The 15,406-nt window shown below is 43.0% G+C and overlaps 1 protein-coding gene across 3 annotated transcripts in view; it reads right to left on the minus strand.

Moving 5' to 3' along the window:
* The window catches only part of CAPN15 (calpain 15), a 248,044-nt gene that overhangs the window by 73,251 nt on the left and 159,387 nt on the right, over nt 1-15,406 (minus strand). For all 3 annotated transcript variants that reach the window (XM_030211465.1, XM_030211463.1, XM_030211464.1), the window contains one exon: nt 5,726-7,232. In XM_030211465.1, coding sequence (XP_030067325.1) covers nt 5,726-7,210 — 1,485 coding nt within the window. In that variant the 5' untranslated portion in view covers nt 7,211-7,232. The remainder of the gene's footprint in view (nt 1-5,725; nt 7,233-15,406) is intronic.

Below are 15,406 nucleotides of genomic sequence, written 5' to 3' on the forward strand. Positions count from 1 at the left end.
AGCACTAGCTAGTTAATATGTGAACCAAGGTTCCTGGCCCTTCCCAACCACTTACAAAAACAAATGTACCTTTCCTGGACCCCATCCCCACCTTCTAATCCATTCTAAAATAGAAAACTCCACATCTTGCTCCCTGGCACTAGTCACCTCCGTGGCTAGTTGGGGTTGCAGAAATCCCCAGTTACTCCTGCTCTGGTGGCCCTCTCACTAAATATGGTGGCCACTGACCCCCTAAGATAGTCTTGCAGTACTCCCACTAAGGGTCAAGCTGCTAAATAAACATACCTTTCAGATGTGATGAGGCCAAGACAGGATTGTGAAAATTATGATGGTCTTGTCTTGTTTTATCTTTTATAAAGCCCTGGATATTAGCAAAATGGAGAATAGACATAAAGATGCCCTCTTCCCCAGTGTATGCTCCTTCAGCCACTTGGTCTTTTGGAGCAGAACAGTAGAAATGTCTTGTTATCTTCCAACAGTGAGGAGACTTCCAGAGGAAGTAGGATCCAGTCCCCTCTTGTTTGTTTATATTAAACATAATCGCTTGGTTGGCAATTTAGATTCCTAGTAAGACAGCTCTAGAAGACTGATCTGACTTTACCCTCCTCATAAAAACTTCCTATGTGCAAAGAGATAAGCTTCTGGTCCTTTATCTGATGTACCTGTGGTTAATATCACTTGATGGTAAGGCTGATGCAATGAAATCCCTGAATTAGATTGTTGAACATCTTCACCACTGAAGAGAGCAAAGAACCCAGCCATTTATTCTAATTTCAGAAGATGGGTCAACTGGACCTACTGGAACTTTAGTGTCTCCTGAAGTATGATTGAGCAACACCATGAGAAAGTGACCTGAGGAACTTGGTCTGCTCATAAGATTCCTGGTGATCCCTATCAAAGTATCTAATCTATGATCCAAGAGAAAAGTTTTTCCCACCTGGATATCTATTAGGACTCCATTGTACTGGCATGGCTGGCTTAACAAACAGGCAAATGCCTAGGATGGCAAATAGTAGCTGCACCTCAAGCACAATAGGTCCCCAACAGACAAACACTCAAAAGCCATCAGCATGCACTTTTATCTGAAAAGGATTTACAATTCTCAGTCTATTTACCCAGATAAATCTTTCTCTCTCTCTCTTAGTTCCTTTAATGCATCTTTGCACATTGGGCACAAGCTTTGTCTGGATTATTTATTTGTTGCATTTGTATCTCACATTTTCCCACCTATTTGCAGGCACAATGTGGCTTACATAGTACCGTGAAGGCGATCGCCAATTCCTGTATGACAGATACAGAATGATATTGTGGCATAGAAAAAGATCATGTGTGACAGACACATTAGGGAATTGAAAGGAAGAAGAGTTAAGTTATGTTCAGTTCGAGTATTAGTTTCGTTGTGTTGCAGGGTTCAGGCATTTAGGTTGGACCATTAGGGTATGCCTTTTTGAACAAGTTAGTTTTTAGTGATTTCCGGAAGTTTGATAGGTCAAACGTTGTTTTCACGGCGTTTGGTAGTGCGTTCCATAGTTGCGTGCTTATATAGGAGAAGCTGGATGCATAGGTTGATTTGTATTTGAGTCCTTTGCAGCTTGGGTGGTGGAGGTTTAGGTATGTGAGTGTAGATTTTGTTGTGTTTCTGGTTGGTAGGTCTATGAGGTCTGTCATATATCCCTGGGCTTCACCATAGATAATTTTATGAACCAGAGTGCAGATTTTGAATGCTATGCGTTCTTTGATTGGGAGCCAGTGCAGTTTTTCTTGTAGGGGTTTGACGCTTTCGAATCTTGTTTTTCCAAATACAAACCTGGCCGCGGTGTTATGAGCAGTTTAACGTTTCTTTATAATTTGTTCTTTGCATCCTGCATAGATTCCATTACAGTAGTCTAGGTGGCTTAGTACTATTCATTGTACCAAGTTTCCATCTCTTCTCAGGTACTGCATAGATTCCTCTTGAATGAGCTTCTCCAGGTCAGTTTCAGACTTCCTCTTCTTTTCAATCCACCGATGGGTCTTTATTTTAGTGCCATTTTGGGCTGACCCAGGAACATGGCTTTTGGAAATTGTTTTGTATATATCATAATGAGGACAAAGTTTAACATGGAGAAGTGATGTTGGAATAATCTCAAAGTGAAGATCTCGGGTCCTGAAATTTAATTTGAGGGGGGATGCAGGCTGAAAGTTAGCCTAAGGAACCTAATACTTTTGTCAGCTCTGTATGCTCAAGCTATTGCAGTGGTTGAAAGGTAGATTTTGAATAGCTTATGGCAAAACCTGGGGAACTCTATGAACTGAACTCTCATTTGAAGAGACTGTTTGACCTCCTTGGAAGACCAGCATTTTACAAACCAAGAGTCTACAAAAGGAAGAATAAAAAGTTTCTTTTTCTTCAAAGGTGGGCGCAGCTTCTACAGACAAACATTTTGTGAAAACTCTCAAGGCGCCTGAGAATTGAAAAGGGTTGTGTGAATTCCTTTCATTATGAAGCAGAGAACCTTCTTCTGCAGGGGATGAATCAGCATGTGAGTATAAACATCTTTGAGATCCAGGGATGATAAGCAGTCTTTCATATTTAGAAGAGAAAGAAGGTGGTTCAGTGAACTGATTTTGAACATTTCCAGAAACATAAATGTGTTCAGGTTTCATACTTCCCAACTTCTCTAGCATTAAGAAATACCTGGAGTAGAGAAGCCTTTGCTGATTTCTGGCTCTAAAACCTGTTCCTCTACTTTTTGTCATAGAAAAGATTTTTTCCTCTTGCTGAGGGAACCTTATACAGGCAGCCCAGACAGAAAGTAGGGGTGGGATGATCAGATGGGAACTAGGCAATATCTTTTATTTATGATCTTTAATTCCCATTTGTCATTTGCCTCCAAAAGACTTACTGAATAATTAAGCCTTCCTTCTACTGCAAGAAACGGATGAAAGCTCCCTGAAAAGGCTGGCTGGCTGAAAGGTGAGGAGGTTTCAGGCTGTAGAGATATGTGAACCTTGGGCTATCTCCTGTCCTTTTGATGAAGCATTGGAAACTGCTGCTCTTGGCCTTTGACTTGGAGACTGCATCTTGATGAAGTGGCAGTCCACTACTGTGGAAAATGAGTGAGTCTGGAGGGTATAGCAGAAGTCTTTATCAAGTCAACAGTCTCATTGACTTTGTTGCCTTTGGACATCTTCACAAAGACTGGACACCCTGAGCCACACCAGCCTTTCTGCTCCAAGGCAATAAATGACCTACAAACTGTAGTGACAAAAGCCTCAAGAGAGTAATTTTATAACAGGGCACCTAGATTAAGAGACCAACTAGGCACTCTGGGGAAAATTCTATAAATGGCGTTCATAATTTGGTGATGAACGGTATTCTATAACAGGCATTTTGGGATTGGTGCCCATTATAGAACAGCAAGTAGCACCAGGATCTGCACTCAATTTTGGGCATGAGGAGTTAAACCAGGTGTAAATCCTGGCACACAAGTTGGGACGTGGATCCCCCAAATTCTAACACACTGTGTGCATTTTAAGGAAATGTCCATGCCCCACCCCATTTGCAGATCTGCACAGAAACACTTAGGCACTATTCTATAAACGAGCACGTAAGTGTGTTTTCGCACAGATCTGCTGTGTGCGCCCTGTTTTGGTGCCTTATATCCACTAGAACGTTTCTCTGCACCAAAAATGTGGCGCAGAAGTAGCACTTAACTTTCAGCACCATATATATCGTTTATCATTTATTATTTACTATACCGTTACTTATTGCTAGCAAAACAGAACAGTTTACATAAAAGAAAAAATTTAAAACATATAAAAACACTCATAACAACATCTAGGAAATCCAATAATTGATAGGAAAGCACAGCAAATCAAACATACAGTAATTAGTAAACTAATAATCCTGAATAACCACACGCTTAATATGTATCATAATTCAAGCTATAAGACTGGCATCTCTTTCCTAAATTTTTTTTTCCTTTATTCTGCATTGTCATTAAATGTATTTTGAAAAAGCTATGTTTTTAGGGCTTTTCCACCATGTATCTTTATAAAATACTACTGTACATGGCAGGTGTACATTTGAAATTGCTCAAAAAAAGGTGTAAATGCTCACGTGTAAAGTTCACAAGTGCACACACTGATTATAAAATAAGCTAATCAATGTATAAACTTGCGAACTCTGCCCACATTCCTCTCAGACCATACCTCACCAACACTCACCACAAAAGTACTCAGCTTCATAAAATTACATCCTATATGTTCTAATCAATTGCTTTCCGCATTCCTTAGCTTTGACCAGCTAGAACAGTAATTTATGCTCATCGTCCTCAAGGGAGAGACTTGGAAAAATGTTTTTATTTCTAGGCACACTGGTGTGTATACTTCACCATATGTAGTCAAAATCTTCAAATTTAGCTCTACAGCCCAAAACCCTCTCTCATCAATAAGATTCAGGAATTTTGGATTTTTCAGGTGGATGTTAGTATAATCATTAGAAGACTCTGCCCTCTTCAATGAAGACTCCATGGCTAGAATGATGTGGCAGTTGCACCATGTTTAAACCCTACATTTGAGATCTAGCTTTCTTGTTATGAGGCACAAAAAACTAGGGTTCTACCAGATTTTTGTTTAAAATTTGGCAGTAGCCTCTCAGCCATGTCACAGTAAGAGACTAAATCAAAACAAGAAACAACCGTGAACAGAAAAAATGGTCAAGAGAAAAAAATTTGATGTGGACACAACACCTGACATGGAAATAAAAACAAGTAATAGATGAAATGCCTGGCCAGAGACTAAAACAAAAGAAAAAATTCAGTGAGGCATATTTGATAAAGACAGAAACATTCCAAAACTACAGCAGGCTGCTAAGAAGAGATGGAAAACTCACTCAGCAGTTACTGCAGAGAAAAGGTTTGAGGCACGCTAGGGGTGCACATCTGCTCAGAACTATCTGAGGAAATTCCAGAAATGTTCTGCAGAAAGCTATCCAGTTTGGCACAGTCAGCACGATATTACTCAACGAACTGTGTAATTGTTGAACTAAGTATCTTTAGAGAATAACATTTATCTCATTTCTTATCACAATGAACAACCAACTATTTTGTGCTAAGGTATGACATTTTAAAAAGTCTTTCAAGTTCACTAGCCAAGCTACTGTAAAACATACCTACAAAGGGCTAAACGATGTATTAAACAGTATATACAGGCATCTCAGCTCAGCTCACTACAAGATCAGTACTTCCTGTATGGTAAAATACATACATAATATACATACATACAGACATATAACTGGATCAATGTATGATTGACGCTGCAGTAAGACAGCAGAGTACACATCCTCATGCTTGTGTGTTTGCTCAAGGACATTTTGAACAAATTCTGTGACTAAAATTAACCTTTTTTACTCTGCAGGAGTAGCTCTGTGTTTGTTACTAATAGAAAAAAGTCAAAATGTTTTTGCTAAATGTACCCTGCATAACTTATGTTTTGCTCCAATTTTTGAGTCTTGTGTTTTACAAGATGACAACAGCATTAGGATTCGGTAATGTGTACTGTTATTACTTTAGTTTCAATACATTTTTGCAGGTTTACTGAAAATTTGATTTAAATAGGTGAACAATAACTTATGTTATGAGGTAAAATGAAAGGGTTCACTTTTTTTTATTTACCCGTTCACTGTTGTGTGCGTCTGTGTGTAGAGAAAGAGAGAGAAAGAAAGAAAGATGTCAGAACTCACCTCTTGACAGAAAGTGACAATATTCTCCCACAATGCCTTGGCTTCACCTTCATCAGTTTGTCGCCGCTTTTCCACGTGCATACTCTCTCGTCTCTTGAGTGGCTTGGCTCCCTTACGCTGCATGACATATTGCTGTGGGGTGTGGCATGCCACACAGTGTTTGGATTTCAGTTCATTGAGCAGTGTGCAGGCAGGACAGGACCAGCGACTCAGTTTGTCCATGCTTGGGAGAGGCTGGGAAGGGAAGAGACGAGGTGTTTTCCAGGTTAAGGGCTTGCTACTACAGCAACAGGTGCCCGATGATCCACACCCCATCCCTTTTTCCAAATTACACTCAGAGCACTTAAGTGTTTGATCATTCGCCATGCTGTGCTCTTGAAACCCCTGAAGTTTTGAGGAGCCACAGGCTTTGCACTTGTGAGTCACAGTGGGGTTCTTCAGGGTACATTTGGAACATGACCAGGTAGTAAAATCTGGACTAGATGGGCTGCAAGGGGTATACCGGACTGTGTCACCTGTCAAGTCTATAATGTCACTTCCTTTCTGTGCAGCACAATGTGCACACTTTGTAGTGGCTGAAGAGTTCAGCAGGGAGCAGGTGTTACATGTCCACTGAGAAGCTGAAGCTTCCATCTCTTCCTCAAGCGTGCTCAACCGTTTAGACATCTGCTCTGGGAACCGGGTGGTAGCCAGTGGCCGAGTCTGACCCTGAGGAGATCCCTTTTGTCCAGTGGCTTTTTGAGAGGTGGCTTGGGATGCATCAGATACCTGTGGCTGCAACTGAGGTGGTACTTCCCTTCGACTCCGTGGTACAGGATTATTCTGAAGGCCTGGAGAGAAAGAGCTATAGGTTGGTATTTTCTGAGTTTCCTGTTCCACTACCATACTTGCGCAGCCATTAGGGTCACTATCTGAGGTTTCTATTGGAACATTCGGTTGAGACACCGTAGGAGTTATCTGAAACCCAGCAGGAGGAGTAATTTCAGGCACCACCAGTGCTTCAGGAGGAATCTTTGGCAAGGAAAGCTTTCGAGGCCCCCCACATGCAGAGCATGAGTTGGCAACAGGGGTGTTATGCAGGGTGCAACGCTGACAAGCCCAGCCATTAGTTGGTTCAGGTTCTTCTGGACTTTTTGTGTCAGAATCTTCACTGTCCGTTTCTGCCTTCTGTGTCACCTCCTCTCTAGATATTCCCTTAGGCTCTGCTACAGTGCTGGGTTTGGGTATGACACCGTTCACAACAGGCAGTGGTGACCCACCCGGTAGAGGATCTGGAGTGAATCCACATACTTCACAAGCACATTTGCCAAGAAAGTTTCTAAACGTGCATCGGGCACAGGCCCATTTCTGCTCCTCCACACTGAGCCGCAGGATGTGGTTGAGGTCTGGTTTCTGACGTGGTGCCTCACAGATTGAACACTGGCGCTGTCCTGCAGGGTTCAGAAATGTGCAGCGAGCACAGGACCACTCCCTGACAGCTGCCATAGAACCAGGAGAGTGGGTGTGACTGCAAAACAAAAGTACAAAAACTGATTAGTTGATCCACAAGCTACAATGTCCAAAAAGATGCCCCTCAGAACTCCCACCTGTATATCTAACTGTACTGGATTTTCTAATCATTAACTACAAACTCATGTTAGGGGCACACTGCCTAACCTCCAAAAGTGGAACTTGGGAGTAATGTGGGATATGGGAACTTTTACAAAGACTGGAAACCAGAAGTAAATAAAAGCAATGTGCTTTATGAGAGCCCAAGTTCTACTATGGAAGTCACTGGCAAGGAAGAGCACGGAATCATTGGAAGTGTTAAAATATCAAACTCTTTATTGCATTCAGGGACAGAAGCTCAGAACTCCTGCGGTAAGCCAACAGTGCAGAAACCATACTGCTGGACCAGCACAGAAACCTAGCTCACCAATGCTCAAAGGGTATGGTATTCAAATTATATGCACATTGTATAAGCGAAAGCAAGGGGGGGGAGAAACATGTTTGGCGCATGCGCAGAAGAGTTGCGCAGTAAGCTCAGCTCCTGAGTGCATGCACCTTGCAAACCTAAACGTGAAGCACACATTGGTGTCTGCACCTTTAAATATAAGCATTTCAAATTTTTTTTTTTTAACTTGAAGGCTTATATTTAAACGCAGGAAATAGGCACCAATGTATGCTTACATTTTTGAATTTGCTTTGACTCGTACACATTTGTTTCTCACTACCAGCGCTGAGGGGCTTGCACAGGCTTCCTTCAGCTTCCAAATTATATAAAAACCAGCAGATTAAAAAAAAAAGAATCATGAGAAATCCTCTCTTCAAACATCTTAATGCCTGCTCCATGCTGGCATTATATTTTCAGCGGTAAGGCAGCTTTGTTTTGTGCGCTATTCTCTGAGCATTCGGCGGCAACAGGAAACGACCTCATTAACATCCATTTGACTACATTGGCATTCTATTTGCGCTAATCCTCGGCATTCACGTTGTCTCCCGTGATACAGCCTCTAATCATTCTGCACCTAATAATGCAGGCGCTAATCTGGCGCTAATCACCTCTAACACCCGCATTTGGTTCTGAGCATCGGCTCCTCAATGTACAGGTCTCTAGGAGTATTGCAGAATACAGCAAAATGTATTCAGCACCCTATTCCAGGATACTGTACCACTAATGTAGCACAGCGAAGAGCAGTACAAATGGAGAACAATGATAATCAGTTAAGTGACAGCCAGTTCAAATAGATATTTTTTTTTTAAAAAAAGGTCAAATATAATTAGCTTTGTTGTTGTGCATTCTAGAAGAGAGAATTTTATATAAGCCATAGGTAATGGCAGCAAGCTCACTGCAACAAGTCACAGATCTACAACCTAAGTCTTTGTATGTTTTATTCCTAGGAGAATTCCATACCACTTAGCAATGCAATGGCAAGAGGTCGGCCGCCATAGGTTGAAAGGATGCGACAGTCACAGCATTGCATCAGCAAACAGGTGTCAGCTGCTGCAGCATGGGCTGAAGGAAATGGGAACAACTTTAAAGAAGGGACACTGGGTGAGTCAGGCTTGGGCCAGAAGAAAGAGTGGCCCTGCTTGAGGTGATCGGAGAGGGGGGGAGGAGCATTGGGTACTGTCTTATAATGTACTATTTAAGAGTACTCAGGGCCGTGCCTAGGGTCTGTGGTGCCACCCTGCAGACTATCAGTTGGCGGCGCCCCCCCCCCCCCGTGTGGCACAAGATGCAAAGGAAATAGGAGCTGAAAGATGGAGTGCATCTTTGTGGGATTGCTGAACAAATAGAGAGTTTACAACCACTTAGCTTTTTGTGCTTTCATGTTCACGAAATTAGTAATTAAATCTTTGATATCTAACTGGGCACATATATCATTCTCAATAGCAATCATGGCAAGGCTTACAAGCCTTTCTTGCGAAAGCCTTTCTTGCAAATAATCCTATATAATAATTCTCACCTCCAACAGGATGTGCCTGGGACTGTGCCTCCCTCGGAGGTGGTCTGCTAGGCAGGCAGGCACGCACTGACGTCAGGGGAGGAGTAGAGAAACATGTTTCCCTACTCCTCCCCCTGTGTTACAGCCCACTGCACCCCCCTTCCGCGACCCAGTCGACCCCCCTTCTCGGCGAAAACCGTCCCCCGCCGCCGTCAAGTACCTGTGCTGACGGGGGACCCCAACCCCCGTCAGACGAAGTCCTGTGCTGGCCTTCGAGGCGTTGCTTCTTCAATGATCTTAACAATTACACTATTTAGTTTTTATTTCTCCCCAGTCTCACTTGCACACCTCCCTCCAAACCTGGCTGTTCTCTTTAATTTGAATGTTGTTCAAGCTCACCCTGAATGAGGAGTTCTTCCCACACCAAAGCCATATATAGCACTGGTTGTATTCTTTCAAACAACTTCAGCAGAGCCTGCCTGCCTCAGTGAGCACTGCAGTCGCCATGACATGAAGAGGGGAGGGCAGGGGAGAGAGGAGAATCACAGCTTCAAGTAAAACATTTTGCAAGTGAGCTGACCTCAGGAAAAAGGTGCCGGTAGGGCAAGCACCGCACCATGGCTGCGCCCTCCAGAGGTCGGCGCCCCCCTGCGGTGCTTACCCCACTTACCATGTTGGCACGGCCCTGAGAGTACTCCTGCAGACTTTGGCCCAAACACAAAACTTCACCTATGTCTAATAATACTTTTCTGTATTGTAATATAAATGGTCACTTATAAGACAGTGCTTGTATAGAGTTAGTTTGACAAAGTACGCAAAATTTTGCTCAACTTAAAAAAAAATTCTACAAGCTATTTTAATTATTATTTCTTGGTGTAGAATTCTCCTTCTAGTTACACCTCAAGACCCTGCTGCTGAGCTAAAATGACAGTTTCCCTTAGCAGAACTGCCTTGAATCCTTTTCTGCTTAGCCTGGCAGTCCATTTTTCTCCTTTTATCTCTATTGCTCTGTCAGACCATGCTGCAAATCTTAAAAAGTGCCTTTGGTGGAAAAAAAATGACTAGGTAAAAATGATCTCTCAGTAATGTCTCCCTGATCAAGAGTCATGGCAGTTCCTTAATAAGTTAACCAAGAATGAATCTTAATGAAGTAGCTACCCCAGCTCAGTTACATATGACTGATGGCCAGGATCAAATAACCAGGATAAAGCTGCTATTTTGCCTTTTCTCATCTCAATTACTAAGGCCCCGATGCTCAAAAGCAAATGCAGGCGCTAGAGGCCATTAGCGCCGGACTAGCACCCACATTTGCAACTGCAGAATTGTGACAGCTGACGAGCGCGTGAAACAATGAGCATATTGAGCATACAAATGAATGCTAATCAGCTCACTTCCCATTCCTCCCCACTGCTCAGTGGACAGCTGAAAACCCTCTTCTCTCCCCTGCCCTCCCCTCTTCATGTCATGGCGACCGCAGTGCTCACTGAGGCAGGCAGGCTCTGCTGAAGTTGTTTGAAAGAATACAACCAGTGCTATATATGTCTTTGGTGTGGGAAGAACTCCTCATTCAGGGTGAGCTTGAACAACATTCAATAAAATTAAAAAGCCACACTTTTATGACCATCTTATGCCCAGACGCACAGATACAATCTGGTTTGCTTCCATCAGCACCTATGTGTCTTCAGCAAAATATATACTTATTAGCTAAAGACGAGTTACCTGTAGTGCCATTTCTCTCGCATTCTGAAGAGTTTTGGTTTTTTTTTTGGAGTCTCACATTTACATTCAGGAAAGTCTTGCCTTGTGTAGCTCTTGCAACCAGCGCCCTCTTCCTCTTTCTCCTCTGGCACTCTGGGCATGCACTGAAGAGCTGTGCTTAATGCACAACTCTTCAGCACACCTGCCAGACACTGTCCTCCTGCCAAACTCCATAATACTCAATGTTAACAGTGCACCTAAATCTGCACATCATTAGTGTTAAGCATTAGGGAGTTCCTTCGCCATGCTGTTGTAGCAGTATTTTTCCACTGTTGTGTAGTACAGCGCCAGAGTTTTGAGCATTGGGGCCTAACAGCAGCAGAGACCCACTAACACAGACAATACTATAGTGCTTGTGTGCTAAGCAGAAGACAAGGTCAGGGCCGCCCAGAGACTGGGCCGGTCCCAGGGCAAGGCCACACCCCTGGGGCCCGACTGCTGCCGTCCCCCTCCATCCACCACCTGGCCAGGTCCCCCTGAATTCAAATCATAGCGATTATAGCGCCTCACCTCGACCTCATTCCGTGTGAAAGAAGTGCAGCAGCGGCAGTCTGCAGATCGCCTCCCTTCGGGCCTTCCCTCCGTGTCCCGCTCTCTTTCACATGGAGCGAGGTCGAGGTGAGGCGCTATGATTTGAATTCAGTGGGGACCAGCCTGGTGGTTGATGGAGGGGGGGCGGGTAGAGGGGAACACGGTGCCGGGCCCCCCTTGGAGGTCCGGGCCTGGGGAATTTTGTCCCCCCTGCCCCTCCCTCTCGGCAGCCCTGGATAAGATGGTGTATTTTCCTGACTATGAAAACATCTAAAGTTTTCTCACTTATCTAAATGAACCTGGTTTCCCTTGGTCCATTATACATATCAGATTAAATCCCATACACTTGAGAAAGAATTGACCCCTCTCTGCAGCAGAATATTTGATTCTGCTTCTAGGATCACACCAGCATTGACTGAATATAAGCTAATTGGATAGCTCGAGTGCCTGGAGGTGACTCTAAAAAGGTCCTTCTGCCTTCCCTGAGCCCTTTTTTTATTCCCCTTTAAGCCACTCAGTGGTTCATTAGAATAGTGAAACATGTTAATACAGGTACAGGAAAATATCCAAAAGGATTCTTTCAGCTTCAGCATCACATGGCCTTTTTTAGATTAGATGGATTCCAACATTTAGCAAGCGATATTCCTCTGGCAGTGGGTTTTTATGAACGTTGGCCACTGCTGGCTGAATTAGACCTGGATATTCGTTGCCAGTCCTGATCCAGGAACTGGCACTGAATCTCCTAGGCATGGAGTGGCTGCTGGGAGTTACTTGGGTACCACCGATATTCAGGGGTGGTACCTGGATAGCTTCCCAGTTAACTGAACACAGCTCTGTCCTCATCTGGCGAAGTATTGAACTGTTGTTTATAAATCACAAATAGAAAATAATAACAACGAGCAATTGAACCCCCCCCCCCCCCCCCCGCCACCCTCTAACCTTCAAACCCAAACAATAGCTCGAAGAAACCCTAATACATCCTGTTAAAATGTCCAGTGTTATAAAATACAACCCACTCTGTATGCCCTAGTGGGGGAGAAATATGCCCTATGAAGCACTGTTATGATTTTTAAGTCACCAAAAGCCTCAAGATTTAGTCTAGCTCCCCTGTCTTCCATAGTCCTTCCCACAATAGAAAATGTCCTCTCAGAAGACGTGCTGGTAGCAGGAATGCACAGGAGTCCCCTTGCAAGAAGATATGGCCAGCACTTTTGCTTGTTTTCCAAACATCCTGGTCTGCATTAGAAATTGACACAGGGACAAAGTTTATCCCCATCCCCACAGGTTCTGTCCCTGTCTCCTGTCATTCTCTAGACAGCAGCCTTTTTGCTGTCCTCACTTAACCGGACAGCTATCTGGGTACCGCTGCTGAACATCCCCAGACTACCCAGACATTGACTGGAGAGTGTCACAGCAGTCAGAACAGATATTCAGTGGGACTCTCCGGTTCAGTGCTTCTGAATATCTGCTCCCAGTTTGGTTATTATGGTGAAAACCATGCACATCAATTTCTTAAAATATGAAGAACAGATAAAGACCGTAAACACTCATGGACAGGGAAATGCCTCCTCTACCTCTATATAATTCTCCTGGAGCTTGGATTTGGAAAGGTGAGTAATCAAGCCAAAAAGCTAAATCATAGTTTTCCCCCATATTCTCTGGCATATAAGAGGTACACGCTTTCAGTTATATGCCAGTTATGCACATAACTCATTGGGCTAATACATAGTACATGACGGCAGATAAAGAGCCGCACGGCCCATCCAATCTGCCCAACAAGGCGAAGCTGCACCTGTCACTCTGTGCAGGTTATAGTCATTCATGCTTAAACATTGGTTGGCAATTTGCTATCATGTCAACCATATACAGGTAGTTAAATATGATGCCGTCTTAGGACAATATTTTATAACCAAAAGTATTGCAAACAGTATTTAACTTGCTAATCTCAACATTATGATGTCTTCTCCTGCCCCTTGAGTTGCATATACCCTCACTCATAGAATATGAAAATAACGTGATGTATAATATGTAAACTTGACCTTCATCTATCTTTTGTCATAGAAATATATCCACAATTGTGGCCTTAGTTCCCTGATCCACACCTGTCTTTTGCCATTTGCAGGACGCAGATTATAAAAGTCTATTTGGCACTGTGGCATATATGTGTGTATGTATGTGCATAAATGCCAAAAATCCACCCAAGCGCTCTTCTACAAACATGCGCATTTCTTACCGGTAGGAATATACATAGATGGGCTCTAGGTGCAGCTTGGGTGGGACTCACACTTTTGTGCGTAATTTATAGACTACCTTAAAGCTTATACACATATTTCTGACAGACAGGTGTGAACTATAAGCGCATATTTTTGCTGTTGAACTAGTATTCTATAAAGCAAAGTAGACAACTAAATTCCTTTACAGAACGAGCTCCTATCAGGCCTCTTTTTGGGTGCCTAATTATAGGTGCAAAGTTATAGAATTACCTCCATGTTGCTTATATATTGCCAGACTAACCAGAGGTTGATCAGAACTCTCAGGGAGGCCCCTTTCACATCACAGAACAGCCATGCCATAAAAAATGTACTTCTGTGTGCTTTGTACTGTAAACTTTCAGGGCCCGATATTCAAAAGGGCTTGTATGTCTACCAATTTTCAGTGGCACTGTCTGAATAATGCCAATAAAAATACCTCCAATTCCCTCAGCATTATCTGGATGTGCCGAGGCAGAGTTTCAGTTATATGGATAGAGGCAATATTCAGCCCTACAATGTTAGCTAAGCTGTTTACTTTAGGACTGCTAAAAATCTACTGTATAGCTCGAGTGGTGCACAGTGAATCTGTATATACAGCATGACTATAAACAGCACGGCTGGCACTTGAAACCCTGTTGACCATAGGAACTGAATACTGACTTTTTAAGGCTCAGTACCAAAAAAAAAAAAGTACACAAAACAAAGAAGCAACACTGGGCCTATTATTTTTTATTCGTCATTATTATTATATTGTTTGATTAAATTTATGATTCTTAATTATTTAATCATTTCTTAAAATGATCTGCATGCTTTTATGTTTTGTTGTCAGACCCCTGAGGCAGGTGTTGTTTTATGCCGAAACACGGCCCGTGTCAGATCATTCACTAATAAAACACTCCTGTTGTCTCAGTCTTGAAGGCCCAGTGTTGCTTCTTTGTTTTGTGTACTTTTTATGTATGCTGGTTACCCTCTCTGTTTTGCTAAGGCTCAGTTCCATCCATTTTTGCTGTAAAAAACTATGCAAAAGCCACACCAATAGTTTACTGTATTCTGTTATTGCATAGTGGAAACAGCTTTACAAGATGAAAATGCATTTATCATTGTGACGCTGCTGGATAATGACTGTGGATGATGCTTGCTTAGGCGATTTACATACCACTACTTTACAGATATTCACACTCACCCTATAAAGCAGCAAACCACTCTATTCTTTTCACCCCGTGCTGTTGGGGGTGATTGTGTCTGACAACCTTAAAGCTTTCAAACAGGTAGAAAAAGCGATGGCCAAAGCCAGAAGGATGCTTGGGTGCATAAAGAGAGGCATGACCAGCAGGAAAAAGGAGGTGATAGTGCCGTTGTATAAGTCTCTGGTGAGGCCTCATTTGGAATACTGCGTGCAGATCTGGAGATTGCACCTACGGAAAGATATAAACAGGATGGAGATGGTCCAAAGGGCGGCTACGAAATTAGTAAGTGGTCTTGAATGCAAAAATTATAGGGACAGGCCTATGAACCTCAACATGTATACGCTGGAAGAGAGGAGGGAGAGAGTGACATAATAGAAACGTTTAAATATCTCAAGGACATTTATGTACAGGAAGAGAGCCTTTTCAAATGAAGGACAGCTCTGGAATGAGGGGGCATACGACAAAGTTGAGAGGGAAAAGGCTTAGGAGCAAACTGAGAAAGTATTATTTCACAGAAAGGGTGAT

This window comes from Microcaecilia unicolor, chromosome 8 (genome assembly GCF_901765095.1).
Source record: "Microcaecilia unicolor chromosome 8, aMicUni1.1, whole genome shotgun sequence".
Taxonomy (NCBI): domain Eukaryota; kingdom Metazoa; phylum Chordata; class Amphibia; order Gymnophiona; family Siphonopidae; genus Microcaecilia; species Microcaecilia unicolor.